This window comes from Phalacrocorax aristotelis, chromosome 2 (genome assembly GCF_949628215.1).
Source record: "Phalacrocorax aristotelis chromosome 2, bGulAri2.1, whole genome shotgun sequence".
NCBI lineage: Eukaryota > Metazoa > Chordata > Aves > Suliformes > Phalacrocoracidae > Phalacrocorax > Phalacrocorax aristotelis.
The window spans coordinates 10571221-10595965 of NC_134277.1; the positions used below are offsets into that span (position 1 = coordinate 10571221).

General features: G+C 38.3%; 1 protein-coding gene across 3 annotated transcripts in view; it reads right to left on the reverse strand.

Annotated features, from left to right (window-relative positions):
* Positions 1 to 24745, reverse strand: part of PTPRN2 (protein tyrosine phosphatase receptor type N2) — a 670936-nt gene that overhangs the window by 28862 nt on the left and 617329 nt on the right. For all 3 annotated transcript variants that reach the window (XM_075082381.1, XM_075082380.1, XM_075082379.1), the window contains 4 exons: positions 24222 to 24295; positions 16027 to 16104; positions 3713 to 3832; positions 2398 to 2564 (listed from right to left, as the gene is read on the reverse strand). In XM_075082381.1, the coding sequence (XP_074938482.1) occupies positions 2398 to 2564; positions 3713 to 3832; positions 16027 to 16104; positions 24222 to 24295 (439 nt within the window). The remainder of the gene's footprint in view (positions 1 to 2397; positions 2565 to 3712; positions 3833 to 16026; positions 16105 to 24221; positions 24296 to 24745) is intronic.

Below are 24745 nucleotides of genomic sequence, written 5' to 3' on the forward strand. Positions count from 1 at the left end.
CAGACTCTGGGCAAGGTAATTTTGGGAATCCAATTTTTCTTGGTGATAAATTATAAAAAATAGAGGGTTGGTTATGTATATGCTTAATTTCATATATGTATGTGAATATATAAATATACACACATATCCATATATATATACAAACACACTGAATGCACATAAAAACATAGATTAAAAGGAGTGAGAGCAGCCCCTTCCCAGCACTAACCCTACTATGAGTATGGTAGTGCTCTCAGACATTTATTCTGGGGGCTTTATGACTCAGCTGCCGTAATCCAGCAGAGTTTGCACTTTAAATAGGAAGCTTCAGGTGCAAAACATGTATTGTATAAATGAATTCCAAATATGTTATTTTAGCAATAGTGCATTAGTTTTTTTTGTCATTAAAAAACCAGCAACATCAGATGACCAAGAAAACTGAGATTCATAGACCAGCTATTGTGCATGCCAGAATTCCTTTTCAGGTGGAATTTTACTATGCATTCAGTATTATGAGTTCATTGTACAAAATCTGCACGTAGCAAATGATTACAGTACCCTACACTGGACTGTGAATACATATTAAATGAACAATCAGAATTCAATTAAATCTTAACAGGTTCATTCCCATACTGGCTTTAAATACAAAGAATGGCAGCTCCACTACTTTTCTCATGTAGGTATAATTTTTATTTCTCAAAGTATTGCACAACACTTCTTCAACATGGCTAGTTAACCCTTACACAATGTCACTCTAAGCGGTGCTTTCTTGCCGATGTGAACTGTGACTTACTGTAGATCTAATCCTGCAGTTCACACAGGGACCTCAGTTCTTACGGAAGCAGGTCGGAGTCGAGGTGCTCCGAACTTCAGCTGCCCTGGCTGTACAGGCTCATTTAGAGTCTAGTTACAATTGCTAGCAGATTTCCCACTAATTTCAAAAAGGGCAAATCTGGGTGCTGTGCTGGCTCCATGCTGCAGCCTTGCACGGCTTCATGGAAGCAATTAACAGTTTTCACTACAGAAGTTCACTACAGGCAACTTCCACAGTACCACAAGCAAAGGGAAATCATCCTATAAAAATTACAGTAAAGTTTGAACCCAGACAAGAAAACCTTGAAAATTCAATTACAATTTCAACTCCTTCCTATGGCTGTGCTTCCTTCCTCCGCTATTATTTTTGTGTTGCGACTCTGTAGCATATCCTTATATTCTTACCTAGCCATAGCTCCTAGTGACTTAGTACAGCTGTACTCTGTTACTTGACCTGCACCTTGTGAGATGACTCTCTGCTTTGAAAAGCCTTGCAACGTATAGAAGAATGCCGATGGATGAAGGGTGGCATTCAGTCCTAAATTTTTAAGGGTAAAATTTTGCCAACAGACAACTGTGCAGCCAGCTCCCGTGGGATATGAGCCAGCTTCTCCCCTCAGGTGCAGATGCGTAACTCCAACTGGCATCAGTCAGAGCTCCCAGCACTTATTGAAAGAAAGAAGTTTGGACCTTTTGAGCCCTGAGCCCCTTATAATCACTTTGGGGGGTTGTAGATAATATTGTATTACAGAGAGGGAAACACATGATCCCACAGGCCACTTGCAGATTGAGAACCAACTCCCCAAACCTCTCGGAGATTCTTTTCATTAGTCATAAGTGCATCACTCACTGCGGATTAGTTGATACACACTAACACCTACACACGATGCACTGGGCGCGGTTTGCAATCAAATGGAGATTATTTCGCTCCAGTATTTATCATGCATGGCTTTAATTTTCAAATTAAAATTTAGAAAGACCCAGCAAACGTTAGAGAAGGTGGCAAGGACTTTCACAGGTTTTGCCTCTGTATATTTGTATTTTAAAGCCACGTTGACTTTCTTTAAAATTCCAGAGGGTATGCTTTGTCTACACTCTCATCTGCTTTCTCAAATCTCCACTTTCCTGCAGTCAAAGAAAGTCTAGAGTCCTCACTGTTTGATCCTTACGAGCAAACACTCCCATGGGAATGCCGTTATTGCCATATGGCTCCATTGTGATTTTTTTTTTTCAATACTACATAATTTATTTGTGAGATTCCTGCAATAAGGATCATAGAGGAGCCACACAAAAAGCCTGGAAGTTGCAGAATGGATAAATACTTGGAAAACAAAGAAATACAGAAGCTCTCAAAAGCTGTACAAAGGGAGGAAAGGTATTGATCTCTGAGTGGAAAATTACTATCTCTTAAAACCAGGCAACATCTATGTGTGAGACAACACTATAAATCATCCTACTGCAGATTTTTGTGTTAGTTTAGTATTGTGGCATCACAGGCTGAGGACCCCCCTTTCAAACCAGAAATATTTAAAGGAGAATTAAAAGGACTAATTTAGTTCTCAGATCTGTATTGTCTTAAATGAACTCTCATACTTTGTGCTTTACCTGCGGAAATCCAGAAGTGATCTTGTGGAAGCAGGAACCCTCTGATCGTACCAGCTGAGGAAGTGGAACTGTGTTACTGTGCGAGTCTCGTTTGTCTGCAGGTTCTTCAGGTAGAAGCTCCTCACGAGGAAATCCTCGCACCAGATGTGCTCAGAGACAAGGTTTACCTACACCCCACAGGAAGGAACAAATGGAGATCAGCAATTTTGGTTGCAAGCCACATCTTCAGGATCGCAGGTGTAAGATGTTTGGGATGAAGGAATTGTATGAAACTTTTATTTTTATTAGCAAATTGGCCAGTGCTGGGAAAATATTTTTTTTAATTTAGCAATCAGTGTAGTTGTCAGGAAGGGGGTAGCTGCCACTGCTATTTTATTGAAAACAAAACAAAACAAAATCTTGACAGTTTTAATGCAAAAGGAAAAAATCAATAAATTGAAACTTTACATCGTTATGTGAATACAAAAGACACTGCCTGAAAATATGTTAGGCTGCTGGTTGCTTTTTACTTGGAAATGACTACAATGCATTGCCCAGGCCACTCTCAGAGGCCTTAAAAATCTCAGAGTTGAATTCACATGAGAAGTGAAAAGTCAGTTTCTTCTGCTACGTAGAAAAATAAGCATAAAAAAATGCAGCTGATTTGCAGAGTTCACCTTTTCAGAAAAACGTTTGTTCACATGTTGGTTTAAATAACTGTATTTCTTCACATTTCACTATTCTTGGTATTTGGCATTGTGTATTATTTTCTTCCTCCGCTCAGCTGGACAACTTGAAAAACCTGACAGCCATTATCAATGTTACATTGCAACAAAACTGGTGATGTGATATTTTGGGCTAGAAATGTAAAGCAGAAAATGAAAATCTGTATTTGTTGTTGTGACGGAGGCAAGAGGTAAAAATAGATAGCGTTAATTACTAAAGCTGTATAGAGGTTTTTCTACAAAGATATACATATGGATTTCCTAAGGCAAAATTCACTAGTTCTAAAAAGACTATTTTCCTATAAAATATAAATACACAGTTTCACATTTCAACCACTTGCAAAACCATTCGAAAAACAAAATTGTTGTCCTTTTTTCATTGTAATACTTGGCTCATTATTTACTAGATTTTATTCAGCGGAAACTACCTTGCTATTAAAACTGTGCTTGAATTTTTCACAAATCTAAAACTACTCGAAGGCACACGAAGAATATTTAAGAGCCCTCAGCTCAACCTCCAGGTTAGATTGGCTTAAACACCACTTTGCCCCATAGGAAATCAACCCGTACACTTACTGTCACGTTTACAACCAGGTATTTTGTTTAGGTACCTCATAGATGTGATAGAGGTTTGACCCTTCGTCTGGCCAATAGTGGTAGCACTGTTTGACTCCGTTTTCCGTGAGGGGTGTCAGCATGACAATAACGACACAGCCGTTCTCCCAGACCATCTGCAGACAAAGAAAGACACCGTGGCCACATTGTGACTGCCTAATTACTGCGTGACATGTATAATTACTGCACTCAGACACACAATCAAAATTTATTCCATTCACAGGAAATTTATTTCATTTTCATTAGACACTTTTACTCTGCAGCTGCTTTCAGATCCCTGAATAAACTGGCACCATATTTTGCAGGCGTCCATGAAAGATTAAAGAATTTCCAGTGATTTCAATTCGGGTCTTCCACAAAATCTCTCCTCATTCCTGGTACCGTATTCAGCTGCTTTTCTGGCAAACTTTTGGACGGGCAAAGAGAACACTGAACGATGCCTGCAGAAGACACAACTATTTGGGTTTTGATATTTAATACTAAAGCAGCATGGACCTACTGAAGTCGCATGTGCTGAAACCTGTTTGTGTCCTCAGACCTGTCTCTTTTTACAGCACACCACGTAGCAAAAGCTACCAAACTGCTGCATTGCTGAAACAATCGTAAAAGTTGCATCTGAACAACAGTAATGAGGAAAAGGCAGGAAAAACCCAAACCAAATCGGTTCTTCCAGAAACATTTCAGATGGAGAAATTGTCCCACCAAAACACATTTATGAAAGATTTGTTGCAAATGTGCATTACTTCCTCTTTCTTATTCCTTGTTTTCTTCCTTTTTTCTTTCCTTCCAGCTTTCCTTTTTTCTTGTTATTTCTTAATTTCTTTTTCTTTTTTCTTTTCCTTTTTCATTTTTATTTTCTTTATTTTTGTCATTCTTCCTCCCCCCCCGCTCCCCCCCGCCATGTGCCTTATCTTCCCCTCTCTCTTCTCCCCTTTTACTTTCCTTTTTTTCTCTGGAGGTAGGAGGAAAGTCCAACTCCTGCTGCACACCGTGCACTCACAGAGAACAAGTACAGCAGGAACAGAGGAAAACAGTGTGTCTTCACTACCGGCATGATTGCTTAATAATTTCGACCAGCTACAGAGCAGGATACAGGAATTCAGTGCATCCTCAACCAAAGGATTCGTGGATGTCTCCCACAAACAGCAAAACAAGCAGAAATGCTCTGGTCTGGCGTATCTCTGTTCTAAACACAGCCTGTGGCTGAACAAAAAGGCTCCTATGAATTAATACCAAGCAGCATAATCACTAAAAACTGTTATTATTATGCTGTACATTGATGTTATATTTGCATACAACTTTCATTGTCTTTTTGCTAGGATATAAAATTACTGAATGAAGAGTAAACTGCTCTTTTTGTAAAGGGTTATGTTTATTTCAGAGAAATATTTATAAGCAACTGTATTGACATGTAAATTTTGTAAACAAAAAAGGCCTTTGTCTAAACTGTGCAAAGATGAGATGATACATTCAATTCAAGGATTATTTTTTTTAATTACATATTAAATAAAAAGGTTTCCCATTCATGGATAATGATGTTGTCTTCTCTTTTAAGAACAGCTTGCATATAGAGAAACAAATAACATTTTTCTGCCTTTTCTTTTTTCATTTTGCAACATAATTAAAACAACTTTTAAAACCAGCTTAGAATTATTTACAGAAATGAATCTAGGGTTTGCACAGAATAGGGTTTTTCAAAATTTTGAACAGAAGTGGGGGAAAAAATTATAGTTGAATGTAACAAATAAAAATAATCTTTATCTTCTTTTTTTTCCCCTTAAAAAGATTTTTAACTCAAAAGATCTGTAATCCACTCATCCTCCTGTTAAAAACTCACAATGCCAAAAACCCAGCAAAAATACTTTGATAGATAATTTATTTTATAGATGGATATAGATTTGTCATTTGTATCTTTTTTGTATTGCATTTATTTTAGGCCACAGCTGGGAATATTCTTTGTATGTAAGGAAGATGACATAGATTTCATTCACTCTAACGTTCTTTCACCTTTTTTAGTCAACGTTCAGACTAAGATAAGAATTCAAAACATGTATCTTACTTTAAAACTAGCCCCACTAAATCAGTACTTTCATCACATAACGATTTAATGTGCCTCTAGAAGGTATAGAAGCTCATTGAAGCCATTACGAAAATGAGGAGAAACACAGTTTTTATGAGTGTAATAAAAATACAATGATCTAGACCATAAACTAATCATCTAGCACTCTGCTTGTGCCACCCAAGTGTAACATTATAAAAGCCCACTCGTTTAGAGAGGAATCCTTACAGTTTGGCAACCCTGTTCATTGGTTCAAAGATACAGCATTTCATTACAGAGGGGCTGTCTGCATCTCTGAAGATTTCATTAAGCATAAATCCAAATGAAAGTTAATTTAAACAAACAGTTTCAAAGTTACTCTGGGGAATAATATTTCTTTTAGGTCATTGTGTGAAAATGTAGAAGTCAAATCTACTAAATCAAGAAGGCAATACAATCTAGTGCCATCATCCCTGTTACAAGCAATTGTCACTGCATCTCCTGTGCTAACCATTGAGACGGGATTCTCACTAAGACTCACAGCCTGTGACTGGAGGACTACAGCATTTTCTTTGTTTCCTTGAAAAATATTAGACCATCAGGCTGTTATCTGGATTTCTTTCCAAATCACACAGAAGCGGGATGATTCAAAGGCAGTTCACAGAGTTTTATACTGTTGCCTGTTCATCGCCCCATCTTTAACTTGGTGATGGGTTTTTCAGAAGCCACATCTCCCAACACGTAACACAGTGCTCAGTGTCCAGACATGGGCACGTGCTAGAAAGTGGCCCCAAGGAATGTGTCTTTGTAATTAACGAAGGAACAGGTAGCACAGACCTGGTCCAGTAACAGCCTTGGGAGAAGTGCCTCTGGTTACCAAAGAGACATTTCAGCTGAGGCTGGAGAATAAGGAGGAGGTTCTTTGCAAATTCACAGTAATTCATATAATTCTGAACTTTGTAGGCTTGCACAATAGAAATGAAGTCATTCTATGTGATACAAGAATAAAAAGAACATAATGTCCTCAGGGCAAAGGGTTTTCTTTTTAGGCAGAGCCCAGCAAAATTAAGCCTTAGACTCTAAGTGTCTATAAAAACTAAATACATATTAAAAACATTTATATATTATATATAATATATATAATATATAAACCTAAACTTATTTAGATCACTTAGCACAGGCAGTTTCATGTTTGTAATTTATGGTAATACTTCCAGGAGAAGAAGAAATGTTGAACGGAGACTTCTGAATGGAAGTGACAAAGTCTGAGTTATGTATAAGGGCTCTGCAATGCGTGCTTTGCTGAAAAGAGAACATAGTGTATAGTTTTGTGTGACATGTGTACCTTCAGCCTATATGCCCAGAGAGCAACATGGTAATGATCTTTAATGAGGTTCTGCTGTATGCATCATTCTTAAAACATTTGTTAGACAAGAATAACACCATCCCTCTTCTTTTATTGTAAATTAAAGGCTGAATCTTGCAACCCAAAGATGAGCAGTGCATTTGACATCCGCAGGATTCCCTGTAGATGAAAACCCCCACGTGTAGAGACCTCATGCTGTGGTTATCTAGTGTGCCAGTCCCATACAAATGACTTACGCATTGGGATGAATTGTATTTAGTACAAATCACTTACAAAGGAGCACAGAATTGGTTTTTCAAGTAAGGAGAAAAATAAAGTCACAAATAGGAGAATCAGTGCCACAACACTGCCACAAATCCAGTAAAACACTCATTTTAAAAAGTCGTATTTTTAAATTTCCTTGCTTACTAGCTTGTAAATAAAATGTTTAATATGAATCCCTTTATTTTTTTCAGACACGTCATAATTTCTAAGCTTCTTTTTATAACTAGTGACCCACCCCAAACCCCTTTTTCAGTCACCTTCTTCTTTAGTTTAGTGATGGGGAAATGACAAGATGTGCTCCAACCAGGCGTTCTTCTTTTGACAGAGACTGGTAGAGAAGTTACTGAAATGTGATGATTTAAAAGTAGAAAATAGATGGGATAGCCATTTAAGCCCAGCCTGTTCACTAAAAATAACAGGCTAATCACACCAGCTGCTCCCTGGGAGAGATCTCCAGTAAACTAAAGTATTTACCTTTTCAGTCTTTTAGACTTCCCAAATAGTTGGTAAATGCAACTATTTGGAAAAGCAGACAAACAAGCAAACAAAACCCAAATAATTTCTAATGATAATCAAAACACAACATGAATAAACACAAGTCCTAAGCCAACAACAAAGCAAGGTACTAGCCCTTGCTGGATCAGATAGTATTCACCCCATTACATATCTTGAAAGTAATTAATTCAGCTGTGACTTCTTTCAAGTTCTCCATTAGAAATAGTAAAACACTGAATGGAGACAATCAGAAAATGGTATTTTCTGGAATATTTTAAAACCAAAACCTAATGCTTTAATGGGTTATAAAAAAGGGTGGGAGGGGGGGATATTAACTGAAAAATAAAGAAAAAACTGGGGGGGAATTTAGAGTTTTGTTATCAATTTGAACTTCACACTGTACGCTAGTCAAGAAGCAACCTTTTTTGCAAAACCTTTTGGTTGAAAATGAATTATCATTTTGATACGAAATGGGTCAAATCTGGCAGGCAGAGTTGCCATTTGCAAAGTCATAGCTGTGCCAGACAGCTAAGCAAATCTGTAGGTTGAAAAAATGAATGATCAACAACCTATGTTTAATTAAAAAAATTATCAGACTCTTGCAGTTGAAAAGACAGCTTCTGAGAGGACTATACATAAACATGTGGTCATCAGACTGGCTCCGTGTGTGATGTCCCTGCTCTTGCAGCAACATTTGTTTGGAAGTCAATGGGAAAGGCAAACTCAAGATGACTGTATGTGTTGCAATAACTTCTGCTTTCTCAGAGAGACATAAACTACTTTATTCTTCTCAGTAGACTCAAGCCTTATCATTAAATAATTTAAATATGAGCAGTACTTAGTATTGCAGTGCTGACAAATCCACGTTAAGGAGGGACAGTCCACCAAAATCACCAGTAATTAGCTTTTCACTTCAGTATTGGAAAGGTGGAACCTAAACAATAAAGGGATAGAAATTTTAAAAGAACCACTTCTAAGTACCTTCTCCAACTGGAGCCGTAATTAGAAGTGAGCTTGGTAAACACACACTCCTTTACTGAATGCCTATGGAATTCCTAATGCTATATTTATTTCACATGGCTTGACAAGTTACTAGAGCTCTAGGGGCTACTGTTCTGTGCCTATCTCTCCCTTGCTATTTTTCTTTTATTAAATTAAAATATGCATATTTTACACATTGAATTGCTTTGTGTCGCTTTTCATCTGCTCTTCTTTCTGAAGGTGAGACTGATTAGACATGCAGGAAGTCCCATTCCAGGCAAGGAAAATAAAACTTGGGAATCAAGACTGCTTGAAAGCACTGTGTTCTGCACAGAAATACAAAATGCAGAAAAATAATTTAGTCTGTAAATTAATTTCAGCACTCATAAAACATGCTGAACTGGGAGCACAGAAACCAGCAATCAGAGCAGGGGAGGGTTTGGTACAGTTGTTCTTATTTAGCCCATGGGCTTGGAACACTGATTTTGCAGGGAGACTCATTCAGCTACAGGGACATGGTCTTCTGCCCACTGGGATTTGCCCTTGGCGATCACTGATGACTAATCCTTCTTACAGAGGAAACAATCAACTGACAGTATTTTGTATTTCTTTTGTCAAATTCAAAAACTGGAAGAGAAACACAAGTGCTACCAAACAGAAATGCAAAGATTTATCATGTTCTGAAGACTGCAGCTAAGGAACTGGGTTCCTAACATGCTCCTGTGATCTGGGAGGAGAACAATAGTCCATTTCTGAACTAAGTCTGGTAATATACTCCTGAATATGGGTAGAGAAAAATTATTCCAAAAATAGTTTTAGATTAAGAAATGCAGGACTGAGGGCAATGAAAAGCAAATGTCAGCTGAACTCCCTGGCTCAGGTTAGAGCTCTGTCTTTACTCTTGGGACTCTTTCTGCACTTTACATTTAATAGTCATGCAATAAAAATAGAAAATAATCAAAGGAGCAGAGATGAGGCCTCCCCACTCCTCATAATCACAACAGTGTAAACCTCCACTCCAGTGAGCCTTCTTTTTGTTTGTTGGCAATAGATGCCCAGCTCTAACAAGAAGGGTGAAGAACATTCCCAATTTCAAAACCATTTCACATATTGACAAATGGCGGAGGAAAGGTGGGGAAAAGCCCTTTCTCGCTTCCTGGAGGAGCATCCCAACCACCACTAAGGGGCAGCACCTGAAGTCTGCCTTCCTTGTCCGGTGTCCGGCTCGGTGCTTTTCATGAGTGGTATCTGCTCCGTCATCCCTGCCAGACTGGAGCCCTTCAGGGACTAAGGCATCTGAGGAACTATCTAGCCTGAGCTACAGATCTATTCAGCCAAAAGCCAGGGGATTTTCCAGTCCAAACTACAAGCATTGACTGTATTTAGTCTCATGACTTACTGTTGTAGGTTCTTAGAACCTTATTGAATGCCTGCAAAAATGAGGAAAATAATATTTCTCTACTTCTATAGAAGTTACATAATGTTCATATACTTATTAATTATGTTGGTGATGGAGGGAGGACATCACAGAAAGACAACAAATACTTACAAAAATATATATCATATGTGAGTTCATTTTCTAAGGCAACTGAAGCATATCCTCTTAAGTCATTTGGCAGGAACTGCCTGATCCCTCCCTCTATTTCAGTTAATATGGTAAAATAAAAAAACATGAAAATGCACTTCCCTCCAAAAAGGGGGAGGGGAAAGAAGGGCAAATGTGGATAGATTTATGAAAGCAAGGCATAATGTGGGGTATTTTCCAGAGGGAAAAATTATGGCCTCCTACAGAAATTTCCATTTGGAGAAGATGAACCTTAGCAGACATGCAATTTATAAAACTGGCATAATTAAGAGCAATCTTTCAGTTCAAGGACAGTTGGTTCTAAATATCCTAACTCCTAGGAATAGTTTCTTGCATATTATCATCCCTTGCTTCTTAGAATACTTTGCAAGTTAAGACATGTACTTTATGTCAAATGCTTCATGGAATTATAACCCAGCACATAAGGAAAATAATAAAATTTTATGCCTCCAGAATTATTCACAACATGGAACTCCTGCTGCGAAAACTTGTTATAGATCAGAAATGTTCTACATCCTCTTTCTTTTGAATTATGTTCAAAGAGATGTTGAATTTTAATAGCGTTATGTGAAAGAGCTGAGTAAAATCTCACTGAAGCTGCTGGACAAAATCATCACCTTTCATTCAAGATAAATGTAAGAAACAAGCAAACTCTTTTATGGAGCCTGATAACTGAAATTACAGAATTTATCATCAAAAACAAGAGAAACGTGAAGCATATGGACCCATGAGTTTCTCTAGAAACTGATATGCTTAATGCAGAGAGGGAGGCATTAATCAAGGCAAGATGATTAATCCAGATAAGCAGCAAAATATGTAAAAGGAATAAAGAAATCACCAGCACAGCTCAACAAACTAGCATTGTGATCCTGGTAGAAGAAAAGCTGAAAGAGAGGTTGGGGGTAAAACACTGGGTGAATGAATTTGGAAGAAATAAGTTATTGCCTGTTATTTGATTCTGCCTTTGTTCAAGGAAATAAAACTCTGTACTTTCTTTGTAAATAAAATGGAACTATATCAAAGCAAAACCCTATCCTGAGGATGAATTCTGTTTCCAGCTGAGAAGAAAACAACCCACAGACCTAGCAAATTGTTTAACCACTCAGGTAAAAATGGATTAATACCATGTGAGGAGAGGCATCCAGTTTTCAAGAAAGGGAATCATGAGGTGGAATTCCCACTGAACCAAAATAGAATCAATGAAGGAGGTATCTCTCAGAAATAGTAATTGGTAAAAAGAGATGAAAACAAGACCAGATGAAATTAAAAGAAGACTTAAACCAGCTGGAGGCTTTTCAAAATTAATTAAAGTAGTAGCTGGAAAATTTCCAGAGCGGTCTAAGAGATGACATGCAGGCAGAGATGAAATCTCTGCTTGAGCCGCAAACACAGAGTATCCAGACAGATTAGGAAGCCCTGTGGCAAAACAGATCAATGAGATGACTGACAACACAACTCCTGCAGGCTAGAAAGTTTTCAAAGAAATAGGTAAGCCAGGAAAGTTGGAACTAACTTGGCACTGGCTGACTTACATGAGCTATGCCAAGAATATAAGGAGCTGGAGAAATAAACTGGAGAGACAGACAACTGTGGAAGGCTGACGCCTGGAAGTGACCTTACACCATTAGAAAAGCCAAAGTAAGCCTCATGCCTCTTTAATAATGATTTCTTTTACAACATATACAACGGTTTGAACATCATTTGAAAATGACCAATATACAGGATTTGGACTACCTCCAGCTCAAAAATGGCATCTTCAAAAGAAAAACTTCCACCAAACCAATCTCTCTTAGGTCAACATGAAAACCGAAATGAATAGGAAGGTGTACAGAAAATCCGGAGTCTAATGGCCACCTCTAGTGGCCCAAGTTAGATGGTACTGAAGGACAATACCTGCCCTTCTTCCTCACCTTATCAAAAAGGTCATAACCTTCTAAGAAGTGGTTATTAGTGAGGTGATTGAAACTGGTCCCCCTCTAGTCCTATAGCGGTACTAGGCATGGATCTGCTCACCATCAGTAAGAATGCTAAACAAGATGAGCTTGGGCAAAGCAACATCAATGTTTTATGAAAAAGCTTTGCCCATTCTGGGAAAGAGAAGGCACTGAGCTGACGATGATCTTTGTTCAGATCTGGGCAACCTGAAAACAGTAAATGGGAATTTGATTGCCAAGTGTCTCACAGACTTGCACAAAAATCCTTGGCACTGGATCAACATAACAGGTTTTAGAGGGGTCTGCCTATAAAACTAGGAAAAAAAGATTATCCAAAACTAAATAATGTTTGGTCTTAAATAGAGACAATGGATGTGACCACATCATCATGTAGACAACAGACACAAAGAGCAGCAGACACTGCAGAGCAGTGTTAGAGCTCAGACGCTGGGTTAATTTTGGAAGAAGCTTCCTCCAGATGCATCTGTAGCCTTCTCCCCCACCAAGAGATATTTGGTCCATTGGACCACTGAACAGTTGGTCTAAAGTATAACCTACAATGCAAGTACTGTGACACTCTACAAACCCATTCTTAGTGGGCCACGCTGCTTGCTAATGTAGGCATAGTCACTGACAGTTGGAAGAATCTAGTGCAAGTTTAGGGGAAATTAGGTTTAGAAACTGTGCCTCTGGAATTTGAGGATGAAATCTAGATAGCCAGGACAAATCAGGAGCACTTCAGATTTCATTATGGATATCAGCTGTGTTGTAAATACCAAGAAAGTTGTCTTACACTTTCAAGTAAAACAAATGCTTTGTAGGCAAGTGTTTTCTGGAAATCAGCTTGAAATGCTTACAGGAGTGGAAACAATTATAACTGTTTCTTGCTGGGGTAGCCTTTCAGCCAAGATAAAAAGGAGCGGCTGATGCCCACCATGCAACTAGGCTCTTGGGAACCTTTAGCAGTGAAGTCTCTGCCAAAAAAAGGAAGCAATACATCTAGTAAATATTGCCATAGAAGGTGATGCCAAGCTCCAAGAGTTTCTGTTGGACTTGCTAAAGCATGACATTGTGCATTTAGACAAGGAACGGCAGAACAGTCCCAGGTCTCTCTGGAGTCAGTCACTCTTCTAACAGTAAGAAAACTGCTTCACTGAGCACACAAAACGGGAAGAAAGCAACACAGCTCAGCAACAGCTGGTATTAAGTGGAGGAGGGAGAGGGAGGAGAACCACTGAGAAAATGTATAAAGAATGAATAACTGAATCTTCAACAAATCCCTGGTGGCAGCACCACAGTCTGTATAAACTACAGAAAACTGTATTCAAGAAACATCAAAGGATTCTGCCCTGACCAGAGTTAATACTCTATTTTCCATAGCAAGTTCAGGTTTCCCTGCTTTAACTTAAAATAGGTACTATTAGGTGAAAATTGGATATACACTTTGCTCCTGCATCTGGACATAAACCTCAACAACCTCAAGCAATGGCTTTTGACTTGCACAATGGACCCACCGTGTTTCAGCAGTTACGGATGCAGTGTTTTGTAAGGAGTTAATCTCTCCTGGCTTGTGTCTTACACCTGGTTGATACCTTGGGCCTTGCAAAAAGTTTGGGACAGGGACTGGCACACTGACACGTGATCTGTAGGAAGTTTAAATTTAAGAAAAGTGGGTCATGGACCAATCTGACATGGATAGATTGTTATGTTGAAGTGACAGACAAAATCAAAATAAATCTAAGAAACGAACTTTTCTGTGGAACCTAATAGAAGCAACAATAAAAGAATATCACACCAAAAATGGACACATAGCCACACTTGAGCAGAAGCTGAACTATGGTTGCCAAACGGTTTCCGTGGAAATGTATACATCAAATCCGGTGGGGACATGGAGTGAACCTTCACTGATGGTTAACTGGGAGGAGAAAGGGCTAAAAAGAATAGAAGGAAAGTGAAGGAAAATGAAGACTCTCTGTTCGCAAATAGCATGAAGAAAGAAAGTAAAGACGGACACCTTTTGAGTACAAAGTTGGAATGAGGAAGATTGGACCACAGAACAAAGAAATAACGTTTCAGTTCTAGTCACTCTGTCTGTGCAAACAGTTTGTCTAACTGTTCAAGTTAGAAAGGGAGAAGAACAGAATATATTGGTCATACTATGTTGGTATGATTAATTCTGATTTCAGCAGCAGTGCTTATACAAAGTCTGTTCTTTAAACACCACTTTTAAAAATAAGAACATACATTTTTTTCAACATGCAAAGGTGCAGTTACAGGTAAAAATATACAAAATATAAATATACAAATATGCAAAAATATGCAATTAAAAAGCCTGGGCCTTAGGAATCATAAAATATTACAGAATAGCTAACATGGTATTTGATTTTGCACATTTAACTTAAGAAACGTATTTTCAAGTACCATGCCTGACATCAGGAATCCACTCACCAAAGCAAAAAAAGATATTGAAGACAAAAATCACAAGTTACTTGAAAATTTAAGTGGGAACAACAGCTCGGCTGACTTCAAGCAGAAAGATTTTGCTCTGGATTTCTAAAATCCAGGCTGAAAATATCTCAAACTGAGCATTTAAATATCCAGGCACCCAAAATCAAAGAAACCTTTTGAAAATGTCTCAATTCCTCATCAAAGAGAGTAGGAAATTGTGACATGAAAAGTGTCTTTAATAGGGATCAGTTAACACTTTCTAATCATAGACCAGGTGATGCAGATGAAGAGAGAAGATGATTTCAGCCCATGCAAGCTCCTAAAATACAATGGCACTTCTGAAATTTTTATGTAGATATTCTTTATCTTCAGAACAAAATTTCTAAATTCATAATGCAAACCAAAAAATAAAAACATATGTTCGTGTTGATAGTAAGCCCCAGTTGACCTCCTCCCCAAACAGCTTCAGTAAGCTTTCAGGCACACTTTTACACTTACAAAGGAATATCTAATGCAGCATATCCATCACACAATCGCACACACCTAGTGCGGCGGTGTGTGTACGTCCAAATCTGAGAGCTGCATGAGCATGTAAAAAAAGGGCATGCAAAGTAAGCTCACATTTGTGCATTAGCAACTGCTGCCTTTAGCCCCAATCCTGCAAAAAATTATGCATCTACTTAACTTTATGCAGCAGTGTCTTAACTTAACCTTTAACTCAGCTACCTGTGGTAGGGAAAATGCTTAAGAATCTAAGCATTTTGGTGAACAGGGGCATGTGAGAACTAGGTTTCAATGAAAAAATTCACAGCACATGATGTTAAGTCCTTTTTGATCCAGAGAATGACAATGAGTTCTGGCTACACTCTTAAGAAGGTCAGGCCCTCTGAAAATTGTCCAGTCCTTGGCAGCAGTTTAATTACAGAGACCTGGCCTGAAGTTTGGCACTAAAATATGAATACTTTGGCCTGAGATTTTGAATGTAATTTCCAGATCAACTATTTCTTAGCAGGGCTTGTCATATACATAAATGTCTTTAATATCCATGAGCTAGATTTTAAAAAGACAGTTGAACTAAGGTTTTTCCACCTATTGTGACTCAAACACAACAGATTTTTATACACCTTACATTTCCAGAAACACAGGAAAAAATTTGACATGTAACATAAATTCAGTTTGCAAAGAGATGTTTAACTTACCTGCCAGAAGTCAGCGACAGTAGCAGGGAGAGGGCCCTGGGTGGCAATATATGCTGGGTTTCGGGGGTCATGGTCCATCTGGAACAAGGAGAGAGAACACAGACTGGTTATATCTAAAAGAAAAATCCCTTGCTGTTTTAGAGACAGAAAGTATGTGAGGGCAGAAACAAGGGACTTCCCAAAGGACTGTCATGTCCTTCCATCCTTTATTGGCAAGCAAATAATTTTATTTCTATTTATAAGCTCAGAGGAGACTTTTTCCCGCAAAAGACTGATGCTACCAGATGAGTATCAGCACATCTGATGAGCAATGTCCTATGTCCTCAATATGCGGTGTAAGATCATTTATGGTGGTTGACAAAGGCATTTATTTGAGATCAGTACTTGTGGTTTCATAGCAACCTAGGAGCCATCTGAAACATTTTTCTGCACTGAGTGTTAAGAATGCTCCACACATCTAAATATGTTCTCCATTTCCACCGTGCCTGTCAAGGGCACATGTAACTAAAAAACAGCAAAAATGGGGAACAAATTCAGTTTCTGGCTTTTTCTGGTTAGCTGATTTATCTAAATGCATGGATTTGGCCTCAACAGAGGAAGTTCTGCTTAAAGACCTTAATTATTACATTTAATTCAAGGAGCAGAAAATTCACTGAGCAGAAAAAATAAAGAATCTAGGAAACAAAGCCATCAAGAGTAAATAGGATTAGTGTGTTACAATGAATGTTTTTGAACTGATGGGTGGTTTTTTTGGTTCTAAATCTTAGGACCCATTCTGCTGAAAAAGAAGATCTGCTGATGGGATTAAAAACCAAACAAACTCATTCTAACCCTGAACTGGGCAAGACAAAACTTTGAACATAAAGAAAAGAGACCCAGTTCAGCTCTCAGATGTGTGGGTGTGACTCAGTGACACTGAAGTCGTAGAGAGTTAACTTGTACCCATGTAGCTGAAGGCAGAATTTGTCTCAATACACGATTCTGTTCTATAAGTAAAGATCTGAATAAGAATGAATGTGAGTCACATTTGCATTAAGAGGCATCTACTGAATTTATTCATAGCCTATCAAAATTTTCAGTGATGGTACATGTCAGCGTAAAAGAAGGCACCTCATAATTATGTGCAACATAAAAGAGGGGAGAACCATAAAAGAACAGATGTAAGTTATTCTAACAGAACAACAATATGATGAATGCTGCGAAAAGGAAGAGAACACTTTTATGTTTCTAATTTTCTGATGTATAATTAAGCTGGACTTAATATTAAAATTCTCCAAGACAACACAACACAGGTAGAATGAAGTCACTGAATCCATTTAGAATAAAATCTTACTTCTGATTCACCACCCATAGTTATAAAAAACCTTGACCAGGATGTCTATAATACCATCATTTTATTCTGAGCTTCATCAAGATGCTTCTCTTACCAGCAAATAACTCCTCACAACAAGCAATTGCTCACAACAAATTTCAACCTTGCTTTCTTTGCCTTTTGACAAAAGCAATTCTGATAGCAGGACATTTACTACTGTAGGTATTTTGAGATCAGGGCAAAACTAGCTTTCTTCAGAAAGCAGTATTAACAAAAAAAACCTTAGGAACCATTTCAAATTGGTCAACTTTGTTTTTGTAAGAATTGAGACACTGAACTAAACACAGCTGAAAACAACAGCAAATGTGATTAAGCAAAGTCAGGATTAAAGGGTTTTTTTGCTCCATTATGGTTGAAATAATTTCTGTTGTTGTTTTGTTTTGAATCCCACAGAGATCTATAAGATTTAGTCATGTGCTTAAATGTTTTTCTATGCTGGAACTAAAAATCTTAGCTTAGAAAAATCGACCAGCACTGTGGAGGACTTGCTACTCCTGGTGGCAACTGCCGTAGGCTGCATCCACTTGAAAATGATGTCACTTGTCTAACAGGCAAGATCCTGTTCTGGAAATGTAACCGACAGTAAATACACCAAACTTTCGAAAAATAATAATTTACTTTGAACAACTTCTTAAACTAAATTTTTTTTTGTATGTATATATGCCAGAAAACAAAGGCAGAAGAAATCAAGGAAGATGCAAATAGCGCTGTCATGGAGGAAATATTTCTCAACATTCAGCTGATAAATCAGGAATAGGCCAATCCTGGCATTTGAGCATTAATCAACCTCTGTCACAAAGGTGCTGTTGAAACGTGGCAAACATTACAATAAGCACGGAGTAGTGAATTGTAACAGCAGTTTAACAATAATTCAAAAGACAATTACAATTATTACATTCCAAGCACATTGTGTTGCACAGAAAACAATTATGAGCAGAAACTCTTCTAGCTTGGAGCAAATAGAAGACGGCAGAAAGCCCTATCACACTATGAAATGATCTTTAACTGAACAAAAATAAGACCAAAGATTAAACTAATTAAATGAACTTCCTGGTTTTATTGATTTTCTATTACATGTACTGTTTTAAAGGCCACATATTTCAAGAAAAAGTGTGAAAAATCACTACTCTGGTCACATTTGATTTAATGTGAGTAGGTGACTGCAAGGGATAGTTCTTGAATGTTTTTGTTATGTTCTTTTTTATTCTCTCAAGGTCACCAAGAACACCAAGGGCACCTTAATCTATCAAAGTTAACAAAAGTTTGAATAAAGAAATAAACTCAGTAATGGGTTTTAAACTAACTAATCGAGCATCAGGTGGAAGGCTTTTTTTCGTGTCCATAGTCATTATCTTCTTTCAAGGATCCCTCACATTTCTCACTCCACAAAAGTAAAACAGAGAATGTATTCTCCAGAGAAGAATAGAGAACAGCAGGCTTGATTCTATCAAGTATTAAAACAAAAATCAACTGTTTGCTAACATTTTACATCGGAACAACCTTCCGAAATCACCCTAGTAGTAATTTTTTCAAAAAGAACATGAGTTTTCCCTCTATGTCCCTATCAAAGCACAAAGTTCACAAGACATCAGAACTCGATCTGAACAGCCAATTTTGGGAAGAAAAAGCTTCAATTATTACAACTGTTCTACTATGGTGGAATTTCCTAATTTTCTGCTGCAGTACAACAAAGGCAAGTCTGGTGATAATGTTTCAATCTGTTTTTCTACGATTTTGGATTGGGAAAGAAAGGGATCACGGATTACTATAACGGACCATCCAACTGACTGTGGTGATTTCCATCACTGCTAATGTCAAAAGCAATGGAAACAAGGAGGAGCGTTCAGATTTCTTGCTGGAAAAGAAATACTATAGAAAACTGAATGAAAAAGTCCCTATATATTAGACAGGTTAGTGCACAACTTGTGTTTCTCTACAAGGGTTTGTAATGAAAGTTGACCTATAAACACAGTATTCGAGTTAGCTGCATCTTTGTTAAATTAATATCAGACCACAATTACACCTTTGCTTTACTAGAGAATAAAACCTACTCCTTTAGTTTTTCCTGCAGCAGTTCTACTACCCAGTTGCCTTATCCTAGGACTTTGCAAGAATTCCCTGAAGAACTCTGAATTTTGTTGAGGTTTTAGATAGAGATCATGCTGCAGCATGATTTCACTGATAATGCTGATGAAATACAGCAAAATCAATACATTCTGGGAATAAATCCTCAAATTTATTGTATTTGGACTTGAGAGTGGTACATACAGATCCTTAAGTAGCCTTCTAAAACTGTAAAGTGAAGTAAAACTATCAATAGGCATCAATGACCATTTTGAAATCTCATGCAAATGATACTGTGATTCATTCCTGCCCTTTACCTTCGCTCTCAACTTGTCAGATTCTTACTTTCACTTTCCACACAGAAAGATGCTGGGTGAGGTGTGGTCTAAGTCACACCATATTTACCTTGAACTCAATCCCCTGAGTCTGGTTAAAATATTCTTAAAACATATGAGATCAGAATGAGATCCAGTGTAGACCAAATACGACGCAAAGAAAGTTGAACTCTGATTAACACCTTAAAAATTAATATATATTCAAGCTACTGTGTAGTTTCCAGATTTAATATGTTTATGATATGAATAAAATCTACTTTCATGCATGAATTTATTACACAGAGTACAGACAGTCTCCAGAAGTAAAAAAGTATATTTGTTTTTGTAAAAGAAAGCATATCCAGCAAATGCAGATGAACTTTGTAATCACATTCATCTCAGCATTAAAATTAAAAAGGTAGACTAGTCCTCATCTTCATGTTTGAATTAAAATTTAAAACAATTTTTAAATCCTTCCTTTAAAACCCCTAATGGAATGAAAGAAGTAAATCTGGTTGTGAATGCCATTATGAATTTCAGAGTCTATTCCTGGTGATGAAATTTGTATGCTGTGTTTGAACAAACTGTCATGCTAATGACATTCCTCAGTCTGGTGTCTCCAATAATAAGCAAACTGAGTTTTTAAATGTAGTTGATGGGATTTTTTCTCTCTCAGACACCCTATGAGGAAAAACAGAATTCCCATTTACTTTCATGACCTCTGATTTAAAAGCAAAGATTGCACATTATTTACTACTGGATGATTTTCCCGAAATTTAATGAGGACTAAGTACAAATATGACAGATGTAATTATCACAGTTTTATTCTGCACAGTCAGGGTCTCCTTGTGCTGTAATTGCAAGCCTTTCATTCAGCTGCCGATAGCAGAGTTATTATCATAGTACTTTATGTTATTTCAGAGAGGAGGGAAACAGATTTCTACCTCACTTTTACCCTGTAAATTTCTCCTAAGAACTGATTTTGCTTGGCCTCACACTAAAATGAAATTAAAGACCTATGGGAAGAACTAGGGCTAAATCTCTGCTGATTCTCCTCACCCACTCCCAGCCACGGTGAGGCCATCAATCTAACCCCAGTTTTCACAACATATTGGAGGGAAAGGAGGTCTTGAGGGGGGTAGCGTTTTTAAAAAGGAAGAAACATGTGGGCAGGTGGCCAGCTCATTGTCTAGCGCGGGGATTTTTTCATGGTTACTGCTGCACTCATTTAGACTTAAGTTAAGGTTGAGTGAGCCCCAGCTGGAGACTGGACCACTGACCCAGAAGCTGGAGATACCCAGTGACATGTACATGACTGGAAGCCTCCCTTTCCAAAGCACAAATATAATTACTTTATTTTACACTTTTCCCTCAACAGACAACTCACGTGTGCAGGGAGGAAAAACCCTCTTCCAGTCAGTTCGGACTGCACTGACCCTGTGCTATTAATGTCCATCTTTGCATCTCACTACAAGGCTCACTCCTAGCCCAGGCTGTAAGGTACAAATGCACCAGAAACATCACTACATTGACGTGATAATTACTGCGGTTAGTTAAGTTGAATGGCAGCAGTCTGAAGGAAAGAAATGGTACGATTTTTGCAAAAGCAAGTAAAGGCAGACTTAGTGGTACTCCACATCCACTGTACATATACAAAAACGATGACTAAATGTCTCAAACAGCAATAGTAATAGCATGTATGTCCAGCTCAGGCTGCAGTGGCTGCGCAGCCACAGTAAATATTGCATAATCAATAAGGTGGTTCTGCTATATTCTACCTCATTATACAAAAGCAATACCAGATTAACAAATACGTTTACACTAACCTGAAGATATTTACTTTGTCTTGAAATGAAAGTTTTCAGGGAATCTTTCCAACCTATGGCCTTGCAAAGTAGTGATTTCCTCCTACCAACTTCCCGCTGCATCACCTTCAGGAAACACACATTTTATCTACTGCTTTCAAAATAGCAAAATGACTATTGACTTAGTGAAACAAACTCAGAAAACCATCTGGAATCTTTCCTTGGAATAACAGGTTGTGTACACAAATGTGAGCTGCGGCACTCCGTCCCACACAGTAGGGTCCCTATCTTACCATGAAGAAGAGGAACTCAAAAGTTTCTGTTGGCAGTTTTTCATGGCTATGCAAGACACTGGGTGCTTGTCCCAACTCAATGAAACACTTGTGCACCCACTTAACTCTGGGCATAGAAATATTTCTGTAAGAGATATAGAGACAACCATAAGAATTTTGCTTCAATGTCATCAGTTTGACTTGTTTTATTGGACAAAACTCTTGAGTCTGGGAAAGCTACAGAAAAGAAATACCTTCTAACTTGCCAGAAGAAAACACCCTTAAGTGCTGGACAGAAAAGCAAGATTACAACCCACTGTAAAACCATGTAAAGCTTGGAAGCAGAGACCCTCTGCCCGCATTAGCTTCAGGCATCCTGACAAAGCAATCCTCTTCCCAGTTATGCCAATGGGATACCTCCTCCACCAATACTACTTAATCTAATACTTTTCTCATCAGTGTAATTAATTACCAGAACTAGAATTGCAACAGGCATATACACATATGCAAGAATTTATCCTTCTCCCAGTCAAATTTGTGTACTAAAACACAGATTTTGGGCAGGTTGCAGAAGCCCATCTTGGTTATTTGGTAAGAACACAGCATTTGCACTGCTGCCAACACTGAACCTGGCTTAGCACTACCTGCAGATGCCGTAATTCCACTTCTGCACCATGTTGTAGTCACGTGAATTACAACCAAGCTCTTACAAGAATACAATATCTCACTTCCAGTTAACACCTCCCACACCTGTCCTTGCCACAAAACCTCTCAGTTTCTACTATCAAATCAAGGCTTGACCAAACGTAACTCACTGAATGCGCCCTGAAGACAGGCAAACAGAGCACTAAAGCCCTGGAGCTGGACCTCTGTGCATGACTTTACCAGTTTACATACTCCTTGGAACACCAAGTTACTCTGACCTCCTGATCCTGGGGCCAGCTGGAGATTGGTCTAGTCTGACACATACTTAAAAGTCATCCAAAAACTGCTCTAATCTGTGTGCATCTACCCCTGTTCTCTAAAATGGCAGCTAGCAATCCCTAAAGCATGCAGGTGCTTTGGTTTACCCGTGACCCTAAGCCAAAGGCAAAAGCATCCTGTAGATGTTTGTTGGGTTCTGTGTATATTTTAATTCTGAATAAAACATTTTTATATGGTCAAGGAAATGAAGCTTTTGAACTCTGATAATCAAAAACAAAGCTCAGAGAACAGTTTCTATGTAGTTGTGGGGGTTTTTTTTATGGTAAAAATTATTGTCAACAACATTGGAAGTAAGCAGCCTGTAATTTCATGCTGTTGCAAATTGTCAGCTGCCTTGCCCACATAAAGGTATTTAACTGGGGGAGTGATGCTCCCTAGGAAAATGAGCCAGTAATGGCATACACAGCCCACTGCAGTGAGATCTAATTCTCCATCCTAGGTTCTTTCACATAATTTCCCTTTAACAACTTTTCAGTGCCTAATTAATTTGAATAAGAACCCTGAGCAAAAGTGAATCCAACACTAGCAGTCTCACGGAGGTCAAGGACACAGTGCCTATTTCCTCCTTCACATGGATATCATGACAGTTCCACTGAGACGCTATGACAGGGCAATGCTACTGGTTCTATCATAACTGTTTTGTTTCTAAAAACATAGACCCTTTCTCCCTATCACCTTTCACAGACAAGAAATGATTCATATTCAGCTTACAGAGGGTGAGAAAGGGCAGCTGGGCCATGCTGGAATATTTGGAGGCAAAAATTGGACTGACCTATTTTGCAGTTTGAATGAATACACAAGTGGTAAGGGATCTCGTTCTTGCTTTCAGAACAGCAAGCTTGGAGAAGAACCAGGAGAGCTAGAGAAACACAAAGCTACACATCTGCAGGGCAACAGAGGAAGAGAGGTAAGAGGAAAAGTCACTTCCTGCTGCAGAAGTTCAGAAGCCTGTGGAACTCAGCTCTCTGCAACTGCAGAAACTATTCCTCCTACGACAGTAGCTAGTAAGACAAACCAAAAAAGAACAAGCAAGTTTTACCTCCTCAGAGAAGGAAAAGCTCTGCTAAGGGTGCATCATTGAATTTATAATCTGTAAGTTAATAATATCAGACACAGAAAACTTGACAGTATTACAAGTTAGATGGATGACTATCTAGTGACTTTGTTTTCTTAGTACATAAACTTCAAGGGTATTCCATGCACATGGACAAGATATCATTCTCTTCAGTTTGAAAGGACAGCCTGAGATATCAGCATTGTGAGGTGGTCACAACCTGAGGTTGCACAACCTGAGCAGTGGGGTGCCTCAAGTAAGCATATTTTAACAAGAAGGAAAGACAGGGACTGACTATTTGGATTATTTCTCATAGGTTACCATACTTACAATTGGGCTAGCATTGATGTAGTCTGAATTGTCGTGGCTATTTTCAGCTTTCAGACATATTCTGGAATGATCATCTGCAAAGGAGAAATAAAGAGAAGAAAGTTTCTGTACAAGTATTCTACCCATTTTAAGTTAAACAATTCAAAGTCAGATTAATGTGCATTTCAAGAGAGGTGAACAGCATAAATATCAGAAAGGATATTTCCTTCTGACTCCTAATCACGCATAGTCTTGATACAGCCACAGAGTCACAGCCTGACTCAGGAATGAAGCTCTAGGATATTTCAGAGGCTGAGTATCAGAAAGCATGTCTTCATGAGATGCACCATAATGTTTTACAACCTCCAATAGGAAAACACTCCTGTGTTTGCAGGGTCATGGAAGAAGTAAGCTGAAGGACCTTTTCCATCTGGGTTCTCTACAAAAGGATCGGCAGGAACATTGAAGTACAGTTGAGAGCTGGACAGCAAGGTAATCTGTCCTGATCAAAGACCAGTGCTGTGTGGTGCTATGCTGGTGATGTG